Source organism: Neoarius graeffei, chromosome 28 (assembly GCF_027579695.1).
Source record: "Neoarius graeffei isolate fNeoGra1 chromosome 28, fNeoGra1.pri, whole genome shotgun sequence".
NCBI lineage: Eukaryota > Metazoa > Chordata > Actinopteri > Siluriformes > Ariidae > Neoarius > Neoarius graeffei.
Genome location: NC_083596.1, coordinates 47,845,052 through 47,866,870, shown reverse-complemented (window position 1 = coordinate 47,866,870; position 21,819 = coordinate 47,845,052). Strand labels below are relative to the sequence as shown.

Below are 21,819 nucleotides of genomic sequence, written 5' to 3'. Positions count from 1 at the left end.
TTCTCCTCAACCCACTGTAAAGCCAGCCACACAGCTATCAATTCCCCTGAGTATACTGCCAGGTCATCAGTGATTCTTTTCCCTTCTACATGTTTCAATGTAGGAATGACATATCCCACCCCAACTCTACTATCTGTTTGTTTCGATGCATCTGTGAATATTTTCAGACAATCCTCATACCTCTCCATTAGATAACTCTGCACACAGTATTTGTCAAAATCATCTTGGTTCTTATTTTCCAGTATACCCAAGTCAACATCAAGTTCTTCAAAAGTCCATGGCGGAACAGCAGGAAGTGGTATTGCGGGACTTAATTTTAGTTCTGAGAGGCCCATTTTTGTCACTGTATCCTTAATGCTCCAACCAAAGCTCCCTATCTTAGTGCTTCACCGCTCCTGACATTGCTGCAAAACTGCCTGACTCATGTGATTGGCACAATGCCCCCTCAAGTTTGCCCAATATACAACAGCTAGCTGTTCTCTTCTGAGACACAAAGGTGCTTCCCCCATTTCCACCTGGATGGCTGCAACTGGCGTGGTTCTGATAGCTCCACAGCAGATTCTTAATGCCTGATGCTGTATAACATCAATTTTTTTCAATAATGTTTTGGATGCAGACCCATAAACCATACTCCCATAATCAAAAATAGATCTAGTTAGGTTTTTTTTTTTTCTTTTTTATCAGACATCTAATTTTTTAGGTTTGTTTACCTGACATGTTTCGACGTACAACTTCCGTCTTCCTCAGAGTGTCCCCGGATGTTGTTGGTGACGCATCTTTTATCAGCTGATGTTTCTGAAGGCGTGGCCTTCCTGTCTGGATTGAAGTCAGCTATAACAGATCATTGCAAAAGGGAAAATCACATCATGGACTGGGGGAATGCCAGAGTCATCCGCACAGAAGATAACAAACATCAGCGCTGGATCAGGGAGGCTATGGAGATACGTAAGCGAAGCCCGAGGACCATCAACCGGGATGAGGGAGCATACATGCTCTCCCATACCTGGAGTGCCATCTTGCAGGGGACGAACAGACAGTAGAAGGCGTGACCGACCTGTCAATCCAGACAGGAAGGCCACGCCTTCAGAAACATCAGCTGATAAAAGATGCGTCACCAACAACATCCGGGGACACTCTGAGGAAGACGGAAGTTGTACGTCGAAACATGTCAGGTAAACAAACCTAAAAAATTAGATGTCTGATAAAAAAGAAAAAAAAAACCTAACTATATTTAATATAAGACATAATGAACGTAATCGAAATACAAAAATAGATCTGATTAAACCAATATATATAGTTCTCAGCGCAGGCCTGCTTGCTCCCCATTCCGTTCCACACAAGCATCTCATCACATTTAGCACTTTTTTGCTTCTATCCACTATTGTTTGGATATGTTGAATCCATGTAAGCTTTTGATCAAACCAAATACCCAAGTATTTGAATGAATTTACTCTTTCCAGCTCCCTTCCAGAAATTTTAACAGGAATATCCTTGATACGATTCTTTCTTGAGAAGATCATTGTTTTGGTTTTGTCAATGGAGATTCTGAATCCCCACTGGGTAGCCCAGTCATCTAATAGATGCACTGCTTGTTGGATCTTGCTCGTCACAACATCCACATTTCTCCCTCTCTTCCATAAGGCGCCATCATCTGCAAATAATGCAACTTCAACAAAACCCTCCACATCTTTGAAAATATCATTAATCATTAATGAGAACAATAATGGGCTAATAATGCTCCCTTGTGGAATTCCATTCTCTGTAATATACTGCTTACTCATTACCCCATTTATCCTCACCATTATTCTCCTGTCAGTCAGAAACTCCTTAACCCATGCATGCACTCTGCCCCTGAGCCCCATTTGGTGCAGTTTAATCAGTAGGCCGTCCTTCCACATTAAATCATATGCCTTTTCGAGGTCAAAAAAGACAGCCACTACGGATTCCTTATTCACCTGTGCTCTCCTCACAGCATCCTCCAGCATGATTAGAGTATCCACAGTGCTCCTAGCCCTTCTAAAACCACTCTGATAGTGTTTGAGTAAGCCTGCAGATTCAACAATGTATGTTAGTCTATCATTAACCATTCTCTCCATAGTCTTCCCCATTTGAGAGGTAAGGGCTATGGGTCTATAATTACTTGGAATCTGTGGGTCCTTGCCAGGTTTCTTGATGGGGACAATTATGGATTCCTTCCATCCTTTTGGAATTCTTCCTTCTTCCCAAACCTTATTATACAGAGAGAGAAGTATTTCCTTCCCTTTGCCAGATAGATTCTCCAGCATAGCATAGCAAATCCTGTCACCTCCAGGAGAAGATTTGCCCAATTTCCTAAGTGCATTATTCAGCTCTGTCATCGTAAATAACATATCCAGCTCCTGCTCAAGTATACCTACACTCTCTGTATTAATTTGGAATTTCCTCACTGTTTCAGCTCTTGCTGCCTTTTCCCTTGGGCTAAGATTATCTGAGCTATGTACCATACTCAGTGTCTTAGCTATTACCTCTGCTTTACCACTACTAGTAGTGACAATATTTTGACCATCCATCAGCCCAGGATAGCCATATTCTTTCCCACTCCCTTTCATTTTCCTTATCATGCCCCAAACTTTCTCCACTGGGGTGTCACGGCCCACTGAATCACAAAATTGTCTCCAGTAGTCCCTCTTGGCCATTCTTACAGTTCTCCTCACAGTTGCTTGCGCTTTTTTATACTCAATTAAGTCCTGAAAATTATACGTTCTTTTCAGTACCTTAAATGCTTTGTTTCGTCCCTTTACTCCTTGCCTGCACTCATTATTCCACCAAGGAACTATCTTTCCTAGTTCTCTAGGCTTAGTCCTTGGAATGGTGGACACTGCAGCACTAAGTATACCAGCAGTAATGTTCAAGCTCAGTGTTTCAACATCTGTGCTTATATCTATATCTGCCAGCATATCATCACTAACCTCTCTAAATTTCTCCCACTCAGCTTTCTGCAAGACCCATTTTTCAGCTAAAGTTTCTCGCTCAACTGCCACTTCAATACCTATTTGAATCCGTATCGGGAAATGATCACTGCCCACAGTACTATCCTTCAGTACCTCCCATTCACACTTTTCTGCCAATGTTGCTGTGGCTAACGTGAGGTCAATCGCTGACTCTGATCCTCCTGCCATATCATATCTAGTCCCTGACCCATCATTTAAGCAAACTACCCCTTCCCTATCCATAAATTCTAACAGTACATCCCCATTTCCATCGGTCCTATCTCCCCACAGTAAACTATGGGCGTTAAAGTCGCCACACCACATTACTCTGCCTTTTGTGCCCTCCCTAATTTCTCCCAACTGGCCCAAATCCAACTGCCTACAGGGGTTGTAGAAATTTATAATCATCATACTTTCTTTACCCGTCCAGACCTCTAATACTAAATATTCCAACTCCTTCCCCCTTTTGATTTCCCTAAATTGGATACCTTTTTGTACTAATGTTACAATTCCCCCGCCCCTGCCATTTTCCCTATCTCTCCTAACTGAGGAGTATCCTTTGATACTAAAATCCAATTTTGGGATTAGCCAGGTTTCCTGAATGCATATGACACCAGGTTTGATACTCATACAGTCAACATAATTTTTAAATTCTTGCCCATTTGCTATCAAGCTCCTGGCATTCCATTGCAATATGGTCAATCCCATTATCCAGATCCACCACGACATCCTTGATATTGACTAATGCTTTCAGCCAGGTTCAGGGCGTCCCTGACTGATTCCCACTGCATGTCTTCTTTAATATTCAAAAACCTCTTGGCTGCTTTGACAATGATTTGTAGTTTTTCAGTGCGGCTGTCAACTTGCGCAGTGCAGTTGATAGCTGTAGCTATAAACAAAACAAAGTCACTCTTGGAAACAATCATTGTATCTTCAGTAATGACCTCACACTTTTCGCACTGTTTCCTCTCTCTGACTTCTGGTGTGTTTGAACTAGTTACCACCCTTTTCACCGACTTCGCTGCTTCTGCGTACGTCAATCCTTGAGTAGCTTTAACCCGCTGCACCTCCTGCATCCTTTTGCTCACTTCACAGCCTTTATATGCAGAACTGTGTTCTCCCCCACAATTACAGCATTTCAATTTAGCATCCTTATCACATTGTCCATATTCGTGTCCCTCACTGCATTTACTGCATCTTTGTTTACTCTTGCAGATGGCTGCTACATGGCCAAATCTTTGGCATTTATAGCACCTAAGCGGAGGGGGAACGTATAGCCTCACATCATAGCTCATATATCCCAACAGCACTCTTCTGGGAAGTTCAGGTTCATCAAATGCAAGCATAATGGAAAGGCTGTCGGTTAACACCCCATCACGTTTGGTTTTCAGTCTCTTTGCTTCTTTCACCCTAACATTGGTGATACTTTCTTTAACAACATCTACCGATTCAGATAGTGGAATGCCAGAGATCACCCCTCTCAGCAGTCTCCTGTCATACGCCACTGTGCATTTGACTTCAAAGCCATTTAATTTGTTTACCTTAATTGCGCGCTTTTGCTGTTCCTCATCCTTACACTTCATCAACAGTCCACTTCTAATCTTTTTGGCACTCACCTCACCAAACGCCTTCTGTAATGCCACCGTTAGCAGAGCCGGGCTCCAGTCATCGAAGTTAGTCCCTTCTTTTAGCAGTTTCACCAAAACTTTATACTCGGCTCCTTTCCTCTCGACTCTTGCTTTTTTTCCTTCCTCACAATAACTATCCTCCGTACAACTTGGGTTTTTTCGTTTGTAATTTCCCCTCGCCGCAAGCCCTACTTCATCCAAAGAAAACACACTACCTGTTTCCCCACTCCTACCTGACTCCTCCATTCCCTCACCCTCACTTCCTAGTATGTCACTACCTAACTCCAGACCATTCCCAGCCCAGTTGTCACCAACCGCCTCTTTTAGGTTACTCATATTGCTGCATCACTTTTCTGCTTCTTTTTCATCTCTCCCCTCCTCGCGGATCTCCCCACTTCCTGTTCCTCTTGACCCCCGACCCTGCTCTCCCATTGGCCAACATACCAGGTAAAGATTCTTAACAAACTTAATTATTTTTACATACAAACCTTATTTTCAAAGCATTAACACATTGATATTTACATTTTAAACATGCATCAAGGCGGCACGGTGGTGTAGTGGTTAGCGCTGTCGCCTCACAGCAAGAAGGTCCTGGGTTCGAGCCCCGGGGCCGGCGAGGGCCTTTCTGTGTGGAGTTTGCATGTTCTCCCCGTGTCCGCGTGGGTTTCCTCCGGGTGCTCCGGTTTCCCCCACAGTCCAAAGACATGCAGGTTAGGTTAACTGGTGACTCTAAATTGACCGTAGGTGTGAATGTGAGTGTGAATGGTTGTCTGTGTCTATGTGTCAGCCCTGTGATGACCTGGCGACTTGTCCAGGGTGTACCCCGCCTTTCGCCCGTAGTCAGCTGGGATAGGCTCCAGCTTGCCTGCGACCCTGTAGAAGGATAAAGCGGCTAGAGATAATGAGATGAGATGAGAACGTGCATCAAGTAAACAAAAAAAAAATAAATCAAATCAATGACCCCAAAATCCCACAGGGCTACATTAATAATGGCCTTAGATTAATCTGTTTAAATGTCGCACAGCAACTTACTCGCAGTGAAGAATATGAAAAAATGTTTCCCAGCTAACAATTTTACGTAGTAACTACGTACTTACAACGTAGTAGTTCGGGATGTTATGCAGAGCCTCCAGGATTTCGCGATGTTGCGATTTGCAACTTCAACGCAAATTCAACCAATCCCCGCGAATTCAGGGCGGTGCTGCAATTATATCCAATCACCGCAACTTTCCCGCAAATTTGACCAATTGTTGGCGTCGTCTTGAGGTGACGTCGACAAACTACCTTCCGCCTTACTTCCAGTGTTGCCAGATTGGGCGGTTTCAAATGCATTTTGGCGGGTTTTGATCATATTTTGGGCTGGAAAACGTCAGCAGTATCTGTGTTATGTTTACAGTGAAGGACTGTGTGCACTTTACATTATTTTTTTTACTTAATGCAAGAAATTAATGGATGCCAACATTTTTACCAAAATGGTATTTTATTTTCCATTGTTTACCCTGGTGAAAAATAAATGTGCTAAGTGTACTAAAATGTAGGATACTTTTGTGTACTTGAAGCCACACTAATCATCAATATACTTCAAGTGTGTTTATGATTAGTTAACCTGAGGCATGCTATTTTGGAACAACTAATTTTGTACTAAATATATTTTAATTGTAATTAAATTGTAGAAAAGTGCAACTTGAAGTGTATTTAGTGTACTTTTATGTGCTAAAGCGGAACAACTTAAAGTATATTTTGTATACTTTAAGTATATGACTTTATATGTACTAATATATGCTTAATTAGTCAAATTAAAGTGGACTTTGTTTGTATTATAGTACACTTTAGAAATTAGTACACTAAGTACACTTTAGAAATTGCACATAACTTTCACTTAAAGTATATTTTAGTATAATATATTTCTATAAAGTGTAATATAGTATAATTATTTTAAAGTGTGTTAAAAGTGCTAGCGTGAAAGCGTGATGTTAGTATACTTTTTATATATTTACAAAAAGTACAATTTGTGTAAGTACATTTTCAATATACTATTGAAAATATGAATATACTTTAAATACAATAAAGTACTTTTTTTTTTCGCCAGGGTAGGCAGCTTCAGCATCATACTGTGAGGTTCTGTTCAAATTGTTTTTTTTCTTCTATGAAGCCTGAGCCATTTATTTTATTAGTTTATAATTATTGTTTAATTTAGTCTTCAGGAGAGACTGCCTGCACACAGTACTAGTATTAATATTTTTTTTCTTACATGAAAGCTGAGGCATTTATATTATATTTTAAGGTAACTTCATGTTGTGCTGTGAGGTTCTATGCACTTTAACTTTTGAACCAACAGGTGCATTTGGATAAGTAAAGCCTATTTTTCTGCATTTTTGTAGTCTTGGTAATCTTTTATATTGGTAAAGTTGTTTATAGGACCTTTTCTCAGTGTCTTTGTTTTTTTAATCAATAGTTTTTCAGTAATAACTTAATATTTAACATATCACTCAATTTTAATCACAAAAAGAGAAAATCGCAACAATTTCTCGCAACTTTCACTTCCTCCCGCAATGTAATCGCAACAAAAACCTAAAAAACACCGCAAATTTCATCGCAATTTTTTGGAAACCCCCCCGCAACATCAGACATTTTATCCCGCAACAATCACAAAAAAGACCCGCGAAATCCTGGGGGGACTGGTTATGTAGTGTTTTTACGTAGTTACTACGTAGAGAAATTACGTACCCACCACCTTCCCACTACCTTATAGGCACCTCCCCACTATACTATGGATACTTTCACACTCAGATGGGCACGTTCTCACCACCTTACATTTTCATATCCTTTCTACTACCTTACAAAACCCGAGTAATATTAAGCAGAAAACATGGAAGAAGCAACAATATTTTGCATAGTCGGTGCATTTATTTCAACAAAAAAAAATAGCTGCATCAGCCAGGTTAGGTTAGAAATGTGAACCATATATATATATATATATATATATATATATATATATATATATATATATATATATATATATATATAAAAATAAAACCATGTGTACTAGTACACTTGACAATCATGACAGGTCATGTGTTGTAGTTTCACAGGATGAAATAGAAGAAGATTGATACATGCATTACCTGAATCAAATGTAATCATGAATATGTAAAGGAACTTAAAGGTATTATTCTGCACTTTTATGATGGCCGCTGGTCAGATATTACATTACACTAAAATGGCATAAAAACCTACAGAGACTGACTGCAATATTTACACACATGCCAACCATTAGTTTTGTTCTGGCTCTAGAATATATTTAATGGTGAACCAGTATTCAATAATAGAAATTCTAGCAGTGAAAGAGCTAACAGCTGTCTCTGGTTTCTGAATCAGATGAGTGGTGGGTTGGTACAGTAGTCGTCTCCTTAGTTGTTGCAGCCACAGCAACGCGAGCCTGCAAATATAATTATAATCAATGATAAATTGGGAAATCCTTGTTTACCATTATATGGTCAGATGAAGTGATGTATGCACACATGAAATATTTGCAAGAGGTAATTCTACAGATAATTCTGCACAATTTCATCTAGGCGCATCAGACCCTTTCTCTGATAATCTATAAAAACACACAAAAAGGAAATGGTGAGTGTCATGGGCCACATAAAAACCAGTGAGCATTATGCATTTATGAATTAAAGACATACATTTAAAAAATGGTTGGATTTTATGATAAAATACCACACATCAGTAAGTAATATTATTAGTACTGGATGTCACTACACAGATATTCAGACTGACAGATCACAAATGTAAGTTATTTATTCAAGTAGTGTTTCTATCTTTTCATAAAATGATCTCCACCACGCGCTCATCATCCGCCACAAACAACATGGCGCCGCGCGCACTTTCCTGTGGTGGAGACTCACACACTAACATTCATTAAAATAAACATTTAACGATAACATCTGCATATAACATATCATCAGACTTCATCACCTTACATTCACATAGTGACAACAATAGCAAGGGGAACATTCTGACCTTGAAAGATTCTGTCAATCAAAGCTCTCCAATTATAACCAAACATCTTCCCTTCGCACCAATAAACACAACTGGGAGGCCGGAAGTCCCGCCTTCAACGGGTTTTGAAAGACCGACGCGATCCAGAGCCGCAAAGCATGATGGGATAGAGGTCAGCCAGCATGCCCTTTTCCCGCCAAGTTAACAGGGTGGAGGGGGTCAGGGAGAGGGGCAGGGTCAGGGAGAGGGGCGGGGACTGGATTGGATTGATAATTTCTACGAAAAGTGTCGGCGAGCAGCCCAAAGGTGCCCTGGGAAATGAAACTGTACATGTTCATTCAGTGAATTTGAGCATATTTTGAGTAATTTTGCTTGCTTCAAGCTTTCTGTTGTGTTTACTCTTTTATACCCCCCCTCCCCTGGTCGCTGAAGGGGGGTGAGGGGGTTAAACCCCTCCCCCGGATCCACCCCAGGGGGTCACAAACATAAACATTCTCAATCACACATCACAGGAAGAGAAACAGGCTCAAATCACCGGTCACGGAAATAATTTGTTGGCAATCACAGATCATGTGAAAGTCCTCCCCTTCAGTTAAAGTTTTGCGTGGACCGAACATGATTTTGGATAAAAAAAAAATACCACTAATAGTTATATTAGAGGGCAGATAAACTGATAAGACAAACTGCAAAATCATGAATCTACAAACTTTTATTTCATTGAAATGGCCTCATTCAGTGCTATTTTAAAGTTAAAATACGATCAATTCATCAATAGACCAAGATCACATTGTTAATGTTATTCATAGAGACATACAACAAAATGTACAAAAGCAAATTATTAATACATCGATCATCAAATAGAAAATACACACAACATGTAGACTACGTAGTAGGACATACGTCACTGGATGGTCACCAGATAACATGTCCGTTATGTATTACCACTACGTTGTCATTAGGTATTACCACTACATTGTCGTTACAGTACATATTACCACTACATTGTCGTTACGTATTACCACTATGTTGTTGTTACGTATTACCACTACATTGTCGTTACGTATTGGCACACGTTGTATTAGGATGTGCCTACTACGTAAAGACGACATATTTCCCTGACATTACCAAACCACCTAACCACTACATCGTATATATGTTGTGTGTTTGTTGGGCTGCACCCTAACCACAACACCAAAGAGCCATTGGCATGTCAGTCAAAGCACATACTCAACCGTAGTGATGGGCACTCCGTCACAGTGTGTGTGTGTGTGTGTGTGTGTGTGATGAACAAGTAGTTAAAAAAAAAAAAACCTGAGTTCTTAATCAGAGTTCTTCCATTCAAACTCTGCCAGGTGGTGAAGGAAGGATGACACTCTGGAATTGACGACCTCCATCTTCCTTTTCACCACCATTCCAGTTTTAAAAACACAAATTAGTTTGATCGGTTTCAGCATCAAAACCATTTCCAAACCCATGCCTCTTTTAATTTAAAACAAGACTCCCTTTCAGATTTCTCAAATTTAGGCCATAAAAATAATTTTCCCTGACACCCAGTTATTTTTAGTGGACCGAAAGCAACTGAATCCGAATCACAAACTTTCGATTTTATTACTTTTTTTTTCCCCAAAAACAACAATTATATATATAAATTATATATATAAATAACAATTACGTAATTGTTATTATATATATAAATAACAATTATATATACAATAACAATTACGGGGAGGGGGGGGTATAAAAGAGTAAACACAACAGAAAGCTTGAAGCAAGCAAAATTGCTCAAAATATGCTCATTTAGAGCCCGTGGCCCTAAATTCTCCGCCATTTTTTTCTTGCCTTGCCGTGAACTAAACCAATATTCTACATCATGCATGACATGGGGGGGTTCCCCATTTACAATGCATTGTGGGATACAAATTTGCAGCCTGAGAGAACAATGGAGCCCGTGAGTGTGCGCATGAAACACGGAAGACTGACTGCAGTAACGGAAAGTGAGAAGAAAAGACCCTGTATTGCAGGGGTCATCAAACTACGGCCCGCGGGCCGACTCCGGCCTGCCACCCCCCTTTGACCGGCCCCCCAGCCCCTCTGCCCCCCACCACTTGAACCGGCCCTACGAGGCAATCCCCAAAAGTGGTCATGGCCTATTTTTTTTTAATTGCTTTTTGGCAAATAATAACATGTCTGCATCTTCTATTTTGTTGATTTTATCAATTAAAATTGATATTTAGTTATAAAATGAACTATTCATATTTTCCGAATTTTCGTCATATGCTCGCGATCAAGCAGTGACAGGCAGCGCACGCACAGAGAACTGTCAGTGTTCAGGACAGCAAAATGGCTAGCGGTCAGCGAAAAGCTGACAGAGAGTGCAGAGTTTTTAAAGAACAGTGGACCACCGATTATTTTTTTTCGTTCAGTGTAAGGACCGTGCCGTTTGTCTTGTATGTAAAGAAAGTGTGTCGGTTTTCAAAGAATATAATCTGCGTTGTCACTACGAAACCCGCCACAAAGAGTATGCTAGTTCGCGAGGGCAAACAAGAGAAGACAGGATTCAGAGGATGAAATGCAGAGTGGCTGCACAACAGAATGTATTCCTTCGCCAAACCCAGATCAACCAGGCTGCTGTCCGAACTAGCTATAAGGTAGCTCACCTACTAGCTACCCATGGAAAGCCGTTTACTGATGGGGACTTTGTTAAAGTATGCATGCTTGCTGTGGCCGAGGAGGTGTGTCCCGACAAGAAGGATGCGCTCAACGCGGTGAGTCTCTCCGCACCCATAGATTTACATAGAAGACTAGATTCCTCACCGCGTATTCCAGAACGTCCGCACAGGGTGGCCATCTTACCACAGACAAGGGGTATGAAGACTTACGCAAGCACAGCACAGCCCAGCAGGAAATCAAAGTACTGACTTTGATGACAAGATGATGTGTGTGTCTGTGTGGGTTTTAATTGTAGATGTTTATATCAGTATGTTTAGTTTTATTTTAACTGCACATTGGAGCCTAGTCAAATGAAATTTCAATCTTCTGTGCAAACATATATTGACTTTGACATGATAATCAGCTTTGAATGTTCTTTTTGTAAATGTAGAGATATCTTTTTATCCTTGGAAGTATAACCACATGTGATTAATTAAATGCTTTTTTTGTCACAAACTACCGTGAGTAGCTGTCACTGTTTTATACTATTACTGACTCGGGCAGTGCATTTGTTATTATGCTATGATGTGAGTTTACATTTGTTATTATGCTATGATGTGAGTGCATTAGGTTTTTGAGGTGGATGAAGTATTTCTGAAGTTTCAGAAGTGAGTAAGCTGTTTATTTAACTTTAGCTTCCCCTACGGCCCTATCACATGTAAAAATATTTTCACTAAAAATTGGAAATAAATTGTATGGTTATTTGTCCTAAGGCCGCAGTTATCCATAAGTATGCAGTGTTAGGCTTCTCACAGCATAGGAATTTCAGCATGCATCCTGTCTTACAGTCTGTAGTATACTGAAATATTTTTGCCAAGCTATGCGTATTTTTTTAAAACATAAAATGATTATTCATCATTAATACCATAAATACATACTTCCGTTTTTTTATATATATATATATATATATATATATATATATATATATATATATATATATAACAAACCAAACCGTTTGAATATCGATTGAAATTTGAGGAAGTTACGGTCATCTGAAAAGTACATATCGCTACCAACACAATGTAATGGGTAAGCCAGCTGTCTGAGGTAAGATGGCCGCCATGTGCGGACGTTCGACTTCGTTGACGGGGAACGGAGACGAGGCATCTAGTCTTCTATGTAAATCTATGTCCGCACCTGCTATGACCAGGTGAACCGAAGATTTGGGGGACAACGTGTATGACCAGCTGAATGAGAAAGCGTCAGAATTTGAGTTTTTTGCTTTGGCCATGGATGAGAGCAATGACGTGCAGGACACAGCACACTGCTGTGATCTATTGCTCATATTATTATAATTTCACTGTTTTTTTAAATGTATTTATTTTATAGGCCTATTTATTTGACCTTTATTAAGTGCTGCACACAATTATTATTAATATTATTAATATCAACAGGCCTACCTACAATTTATAATTTTCCACTCACCTTTGCCAGTGTCATTCACCTCAACTAGGCAGATGTTTCTTACCTTGACAGCTTTGATGTTATTTTTATTAGAAAATAAAAAAGTGGAATATCTGTGGTATTTCAAATTAAAACAAAGTGTGAAGACTCGATTACTACTTTTGCAAACCACTAGTAAAGATAAACAAATATGTGCCAGGAATCAAGTGTTGATATAGTAGTGGGGATATAGTAGTGGGGATATAGTAGTGGGGATATAGTAGTGGGTAGTAGTGCCCCTCCTAGAACTGCCACCTTATTGTGGTGGAGGGGTTTGTGTGCTTGAATGATCCTAGGAGCTATGCTGTCGGGGGCATTATGCCCCTGTCAGGGTTTCCCAAGGCAGACAGGTCCTAGGTGACAGGCCAGACTAAGAGCAGTTCACCAAAACCCCTATGGAGAAAAATCTGAGGACCGTGACGTCGCCCGGGATGACGCAGCCGGGGCACCACCCTGGAGCCAGGCCCGGGGTTGGGGCTCGAATGCAAGCGCTTGGTGGCCGGGCCTTTGCCCATGGGGCCCGGCCGGGCTCAGCCCGAAGAGGTGACGTGGGCCCGACCTCCTGTGGGCTCACCATCCACAGAGGTAGCAGTAGGGGACTGGAGCAATGTGAATTGGGTGGCAGTCGAAGGCAGGGGCCTCGACGACCTGATCCCCGGACACAGCGGCTGGCTGTTGGGACATGGAATGTCACTTCGCTGGGGGGGAAAGAGCCTGAGCTTGTGCGGGAGGTTGAGAGGTACCGGCTAGAGATAGTCGGGCTCACCTCCATGCACAGCTTGGGCTCTGGAACCCAGCTCCTCGAGAGGGGCTGGACTCTCCACTTCTCTGGAGTCGCCCGTGGTGAGCGGCGGCGGGCTGGTGTGGGCTTGATTATAGCTCCCCAGCTCAGCCGCCATGTGTTGGAGTTTACCCCAGTGAATGAGAGGGTAGCCTCTCTACGCCTTCGGATTGGGGAGAGGGCTCTTGCTGTTGTTTGTGCCTACGGCCCAAATAGCAGTATAGAGTATCCGGCCTTCTTGGAGTCCCTGGGAGAGGTACTGAGGAGTGCTCAGACTGGGGACTCCATTGTGCTACTGGGGGACTTCAATGCTCACGTGGGCGATGACAGTGACACCTGGAGGGGTGTGGTTGGGAGGAACGGCCTCCCCGATCTGAACCCGAGTGGTGTTTTGTTATTGGACTTCTGTGCTAGTCACGGTTTGTCCATAACGAACACCATGTTCAAGCATAGGGGTGTCCATAAGTGCACGTGGCACCAGGACACCTTAGGTTGGAGGTCGATGATAGACTTTGTAGTCGTTTCATCTGATCTCCGGCCCTATGTCTTGGACACTCGGGTGAAGAGAGGGGCTGAGCTGTCAACTGATCACCACCTGGTGGTGAGTTGGATCCGCTGGCGGAGGAGGAAGCTGGACAGACCTGGCAGGCCCAAACGTATGGTGAGGGTCTGCTGGGAACGTCTGGCCGAGCACTCTGTTGGGGAGGTCTTTAACTCCCACCTCCAGGAGAGCTTTTCCCAGCTTCCGAGGGAGGCGGGGGGACATTGAGTCTGAGTGGACCATGTTCTCTACCTCCATTGTGGACGCAGCTGTTCGGAGCTGTGGCCGCAAGGTCTCCGGTGCCTGTCGTGGTGGCAATCCCCGAACCCGGTGGTGGACACCAGAAGTAAGGGATGCCGTCAAGCTGAAGAAGGAGTCCTATCGGGCCATGTTAACCTCAAGGACTCCCGAGGCAGCTGACGGGTATCGGCAGGCCAGGCGTGCTGCAGCTCGGGCAGTTGCGGAGGCAAAAACTCGGAACTGGGAGGAGTTCGGGGAGGCCATGGAGAAGGACTATCGGTCGGCCTCGAAGAAATTCTGGCAAACCGTCCGGCGCCTCAGGAGGGGGAAGCAGTACTCTGCCAACACTGTTTACAGTGCGGGTGGGAAGCTGTTGACCTCGACTGGGGACATTGTCGGGCAGTGGAAGGAATACTTTGAGGATCTCCTCAATCCCACCGTCATGTCTTCCACTGAGGAAACTGAGGCTGATGACTCAGAGGTGGACTCATCCATTACCCAAGCCGAAGTCACTGAGGTGGTTTGCAAGCTCCTCGGTGGCAAGGCACTGGGGGTGGATGAGATCCACCCTGAGTATCTCAAGTCTCTGGATGTTGTGGGGCTGTCTTGGTTGACACGCCTCTGCAACATCGCGTGGCGGTCAGGGACAGTGCCTCTGGAGTGGCAGACTGGGGTGGTGGTCCCTCTTTTTAAGAAAGGGGACCGGAGAGTGTGCTCCAATTATAGGGGAATCACACTTCTCAGCCTCCCAGGGAAGGTTTACTCCAGGGTACTGGAGAGGAGAATTCGACCAATAGTAGAACCTCGGATCCAGGAGGAACAATGCGGTTTTCATCCTGGTTGCGGAACACTGGACCAGCTCTATACCCTTCATAGGGTGCTCGAGGGTTCATGGGAGTTTGCCCAACCAGTCCACATGTGCTTTGTGGATCTGGAGAAGGCATTCGACCGTGTCCCCTGTAGTATTCTGTGGGGGGTGCTTCGGGAGTATGGGGTTCGGGGCTCTTTGCTAAGGGCTGTCCGGTCCCTGTACGAACGGAGCAGGAGTCTGGTTTACATTGCCGGCAGTAAGTCAGACCTGTTCCCAGTGCATGTTGGACTCCGGCAGGGCTGCCCTTTGTCACCGGTTCTGTTCATAATTTTTATGGACAGAATTTCTAGGTGCAGCCAGGGGCCAGAAGGAATCCTGTTTGGGAACCACAGGATTTCATCTCTGCTTTTTGTGGATGATGTTGTCCTGTTGGCTTCTTCAAACCAGGACCTTCAGCATGCACTGGGGCGGTTTGCAGTCGAGTGTGAAGCGGCTGGGATGAGAATCAGCACCTCCAAGTCCGAGGCCATGGTTCTCGACCGGAAAAGGGTGGCTTGCCCTCTCCAGGTTGGTGGAGAAGTTCTGCCTCAAGTGGAGGAGTTTAAGTATCTCGGGATCTTGTTCACGAGTGAGGGAAGGATGGAGCGTGAGATCGACAGGCGGATCGGTGCAGCCTCCGCAGTGATGCGGTCGCTTTACCGGTCCGTTGTGGTGAAGAAGGAGCTGAGCCAAAAGGCGAAGCTCTCAATTTACCGGTCGATCTACGTTCCGACTCTCACCTATGGTCATGAGCTTTGGGTAATGACCGAAAGAGCAAGATTGCGGATACAAGCGGCCGAAATGAGTTTCCTTCGCAGGGTGGCTGGGCGCTCCCTTAGAGATAGGGTGAGAAGCACAGTCACTTGGGAGGAGCTCGGAGTAGAGCCACTGCTGCTCCACATCGAGAGGAATCAGCTGAGGTAGCTCGGGCATCTTTTTCGGATGCCTCCTGGACGCCTCCCTGGGGAGGTGTTCCAGGCATGTCCCCCCGGGAGGAGGCCCCGGGGAAGACCCAGGACACGCTGGAGGGACTATGTCTCTTGGCTGGCCTGGGAACGCCTTGGTGTTCTTCCCGAGGAGCTGGCCGAGGTGTCTGGGTAAAGGGAAGTTTGGGCTTCCCTGCTTAGACTGCTGCCTCCGCGACCCGGTCTCAGATAAAGCGGAAGAAGACGAGACGAGATATAGTAGTGGGGATATAGTAGTGGGGATATAGTAGTGGGGATATAGTAGTGCGGATATAGTAGTGCGGATATAGTAGTGCGGATATAGTAGTGGGGATAGAGTAGTGGGGATAGAGTAGTGGGGATAGAGTAGTGGGGATAGAGTAGTGGGGATATAGTAGTGGGGATATAGTAGTGGGGATATAGTAGTGGGGATGGCTGTGCCAGGCTAGTAATCTCTACTACACAATGAGGCCTGCTGGTGGTCATGTTTGTCTGGGTCATACAATTCTGTGTTATATAGCTGACCCGACCCCGGCCCCCCATCACAGTCAGGAACGACAATGTGGCCCCCAGAGAAAAAAGTTTGGTGACCCCTGCTGTATTGCGAAGGAAAGGAAACACAGGACCAAACTAACAAATATCGGCGATCAGATATACATCACTCCTTCAATCAAACTTTAGAGATGTTTTTCTCTCCTCGGGCTCCTGTCTGAAACGGGTGGGTTCTACAGGAAATTCACAAGGTTATACTAAAGTCGGGTTTAGAAAAGTCTATTAGTGGCATTACAAAGATAGTGGAGGGTTCGTATTCCCAAACTATTACTTCTGATCACTACATTTGGCAAAAACATTATCAAACACAAAAATCAAACAGATGAGTGTAACAGGCAGGCGGGATCAATGCCACTTTCGGTTTTAATTTTTAACTGTCACGAAACACAAAACACGCTTTCCAGCAGTTTCAGAATAAACTGTGTGCCACTGTACCGATGTGATTTCAGCCAGGGGAAAAGATCCTCTCACTGCACACACACACACACACACACACACACACACACACACACACACACACACACACACACCAGCCTCGCGCTCCATTCACAAACCGGCGCTTGGCCACGCCCCCGCTGCTACAGTGATAAAGAACTGTATACTGTCTTGCTCAACGAAATAAACTGTATGATCGTGAATCGAGAGGTTGTTCACCAGAAGTTGTGCAATATTGGTGTATAGTCTAATTACACACATTTTCGCTCAGCGATCTTCACCATTGCAATGATAAAAATGGACCTTCTATGTAAACTATGTAAGGCACAGGAATAATATTTACATTGTCAAATCAAGACATAATTTTTGTTATGACTAACGAATATTGGCTAGAATATGCTCAATGAAAAACGGACTTCAACAAGATGAGTGGCCAGGCTCAAGTTTGACTCAAAAAGATACATATTTGGCTAATTGCAGCATGTTCTTCACTAATTACAATATTTACGATAGAGAGAAATGTACTAACCAGCATTTGATGTGTAGGATCCATTGGCTCGGTCATATTTTCTGTCTCAAGTTGAGTCCTGAACTTGAAATGTGAATGTTATGATTAGCTCCTCGTCTCGTGGCAAAATGACGTAACTGGTTCGGTGCATGGTCAATGAAAACCTGCGCATGCGCACACCGGACTTCCTCTCTGCTTGACTGGAAGAAGCGCGCAATTTCATGCACATTATTTGCTCAGGAATCCCCTCAAAATAAAGAACTTCCCAGCCACAGAATGGCCTGTTTTTTTTTTTTTTTTTTGAGATATTACAGAAATAAACATATATCACAATGACCAAATTTCAGAGGGAATTAAATTTCACCAATTTTACGAAATCGAAAAGGTGTCTTGCTTTAATGTAATAATTGTTTAATAATGTTATTAAAGAAAAGTCTGTCGAATTTTGCATTCGCCTCCATGATATGTAATCTGTAAGGGTTTCCCCAGGATGTTTGAATAGTTATTGGCATATTGCATGCTGGGTGTTTTAGTTTTCTCTCGTCAGTGGGTGAAAAGAAGAAGACAGAAAGGAAGGGACAAATTAAAATAGATGAAGCACTACTTTCTGTTGTGGTATGTTCCACATATACCATTTTTATGAATGTGCTCATTCTATCAGTTTATTGATCATTCACAGGCATTAATAATAAACATAGCCAGTTGATTGTACTGTACCAAGACAGCTAAAAAATGCCTTGTTTGCTCCTTGACTTTTAAAGTAAGATCTTGGGCTGTTGGTCTGCCATCTTGTTGAATTTTCAGTCTCTCCTCCATAAGTACTGACGACACTAATTGTTGAAGTTTTGAAAATGAAATTCTTTTCCATTCTCACTTGATCTACAACTTCAGTTGCTTGACAGTCTGAGGTCTCCATTGTCCTATTTTGCACTTCATAATGCACCCCATGTTTTCAGTGGGAGACAGGTCTGGACTTCCGACAGGTCAGTCTAGTACCTGCACTCTTTTACTCTGAGGACGTGTTGTAACACAGGCAGAATGTGGATTGCATTTGTTTTGCTGGAATAAGCAGGACGTCCCTGAAAATGACATCCGAATGATAGCATATGCTGCTCCAAAACCTATATGTACCTTTCAGTATAAGTGGCACTTACACAGGTGTGCAATTTACCCATGCCATGGGTACTAACACACCCCCATTACCATCACAGATGCTGGCTTTTGGACTTTGTGCTGATAACAATCTGCATGACACAATGTCCAGGATTTCCCCAAACAATTTGAAATGTGGACTCGTCAGGCCACAGCACACTTTTCCACTTTGCGTCAGTCCATCTGAGCTCAGGCCCAGGGACGTCGGTGGCCTTTCTGGATGTTCTGGCTCAATTGAAGGCATAAAAAACAAACTGCATGCTTTACACAATTGCACTGGTAAAATAATACAGAAGAACATCTCTCAGTCATCAAAATACAATAAATATCTCCTGGTTGGTTCATCGTCCACAACTGTCACAACGGAATGCTGACTAAACTTAGATCGTCCACGAGGGGGCAGCATCTGCACTTGTATAGAGCAGAACACGAGTCATGGGAGAAAAGTTAAACAGCTTTACCTCAAAGAACTGACACTGGAAACTCATTCTGTAAATGTTAAACTAAAGTAAATGAATATGGATGGATGACTTCATAAATAAATAAGTGACAAAAAGATCAACAGAAGAACTGATCTACACAGATAGATCATAAAAAAGAGTGACAGGGACATAAATATAAAGACAGATAGATACCTGAAGGTAATCCAGTGATTTGCAGCTGCACTACTGTCAGAGCTGCTGTTATAGAAAATCAATCAACTCCTTCTGACCAATCAGATTCAAGAATTCACATTAAATACTTCATACTGTACACAGTGTATCAAAACATATGCAGGAACTGAAATCACAGACTAAATCATGATAAACATTCACAATGACAGCCTACTGTTCATGTTTTGTGGCCAGTTACAGTGTCACTTTTCCTCCTTAATCTGGTGTCTGACGCTGTTCTGTTTCTCAAAATGTTATTTGTTTCTAAAATAAAAACCGGAGTGGATGTGTTTTATGCTTCTTAATTCTAAGCCAGTTTCTGTAACATGAATGCAGAACACGAGTCCTAAATTTATAAATGTGAGACCAGAGTACAGTCTGTTCCCAAGGTGGAATTTGGACTGAGAACTCAGAAGCTGCTGAAGGAATTAACTTTGGAGAATCCTGGGAAATTATTATTATTATTATTATTATTATTATTATTATTATTGATCAGGACATACATGGATGATTATGAATTGATGATGTGCAGCACAGGGGGCGGGGTTATCAGAGGTGAAGGGGCGGGGCTCTGGGATGAAGCTGAAAGTGAAAGTAGTTCTGGACTCAGAAAAAAAGTAGCTGCACCATTACACTTCCTGCTGTAACGGATTTAATAAAAGAGGAATGTATATGTGTGTAAACAGGTGATATTTATTTAAACACGGTGTTTAAAGTGTAAAGATGAAAAGACTGAATATGAGCCGCTCTGAAATGTGAAGCCACTTCAGCTAAAGCAGCAGATCTGTTTATATGAGGAACAGAAAAGGTAAGAGGAGTTAGCATCATGCTAAAGTCCGTGTTAGTCACCAACGGCTCAATAATCTGTTCAAATAATCCTCTAAAATACACTGTGGAACTGCGCTTTCTAACCATGTGTGTGTGTGAGTGGGTTTAAAAGGATGACTCTCTCTTTCTGTGTGTGTTTAGGATTTTATTAGTTTGAACTGACAGGAAGAGATAAAGATGGCGGCTGCAAGCAGTAAGTTACATTTCCAGAGATAAATTTATCACAATTACTGATTGAAGATGAAACTAATGTGTGTGTGTGTGTGTGTGTGTTCCTACACAGATGAGTTTAAACTCATTGGTCCCAGTCGGAGAGAGTTGTATAATCCCTCTGCTGTCGCTCTCTCATGCCGTCTGTCTCCTGAAGTCAGTGCTGTTAACATGGAGATCCGGTGGTTTAAGGGCACAGACTGTGTTTGTGTCTATAAGAACAGACAGGAGACAAAGGGGAGAGGTTACGAGGGCAGAGCGAGTCTGATCACTCAGGAGCTGGAGACAGGAAACGTCTCCTTACAGCTGAGAGACTGTGAATGGTCAGATTGTGGACATTACCTGTGTCAGGTCACTGATGGAGACAGAACAGAGGAGATTACAGTAGAGATGTGTAAGTGTTCCTGAACTCCACACTGCATAAACTCAACATCATCATCATCTGAGCTGCTCATCTCAGTTCATGAAACACACACTCAGTATTCAGTATGAGGTTCAGTATACAGGGTGCTAATGTGGAGTGAAGTTCATTTTAGTTGAATCAACAGTAAGTGTGTTTTTCACTCTGTTACACACCTGCACAAGGGCCGAAAAACAGCAGCTTGTATAAATATGAATAACAAGTTTTTGAATCATTTCATTTCTTAAAAATTACACATCAGTGATTGGCTCAATATCACTTTAATAAGCAAAATAAGCTTCAGGAGCAAAGGAGCAGATTACAGTTTGCTAAAAAGTAGATGATGGACAGATGAGACAAAGACTAAGCTGTAGCAGAGAGATGAAAAGAGGAAAGTGTGAAGTAAAAAGAAAACTGATCCTGATCCAAATCACACCAGCACTTCTGTGAAACATGGAGACATGGACATTTATGGAAGACAGTCGAACTTGTCTTTATTTTTCCCCGATACAGATAAAAATGTGATTAAAATATGGCGATGCTCAGCATTTTCACTTCATCTGGAGTGTTTTATTCAACAGTTGATCACAGATATGTGTTACTGCACTGAGAAAAAACACTCCATGAAGCATTTAATTGTTTGAATATCAACTATTTATAATGATTCACTGTCTGTTATATTTTATTAAAATGGTTAAAATTGTAGCTGAACATCTTTGTACTGAAAGCACAGAGTGAAGATTGTTTAGCAGCTATTCTGACTGTAAATCATCAGTTTTTCTCTTTGTATTTTATCTAACATTACATTTCTCTCTGTTGTTTTACACCGGACCTCTCTCACCGGTAAGTAAATAACTCGACTTCACACTAATGGTAACGGCTGATATTTTATAAACTTATTGCATTCACTACATTTTAATTCAGGGATCAAATAGAAACACAGAAAACATTTTCAGATCATGTTTACCTGA

The 21,819-nt window shown here is 42.5% G+C and overlaps 1 protein-coding gene across 1 annotated transcript; it reads left to right on the top strand.

Annotated features, from left to right (window-relative positions):
- Positions 1-19,987: 19,987 nt before the first annotated feature.
- Positions 19,988-21,417, top strand: LOC132875870 (butyrophilin-like protein 2). Its single transcript, XM_060912992.1, has 3 exons — positions 19,988-20,218; positions 20,380-20,431; positions 20,522-21,417. The coding sequence occupies exons 2-3, from the start codon at positions 20,416-20,418 to the stop codon at positions 20,854-20,856; spliced, it is 351 nt and encodes a 116-aa protein (XP_060768975.1). The 5' UTR covers positions 19,988-20,218; positions 20,380-20,415; the 3' UTR covers positions 20,857-21,417.
- Positions 21,418-21,819: the final 402 nt, after the last annotated feature.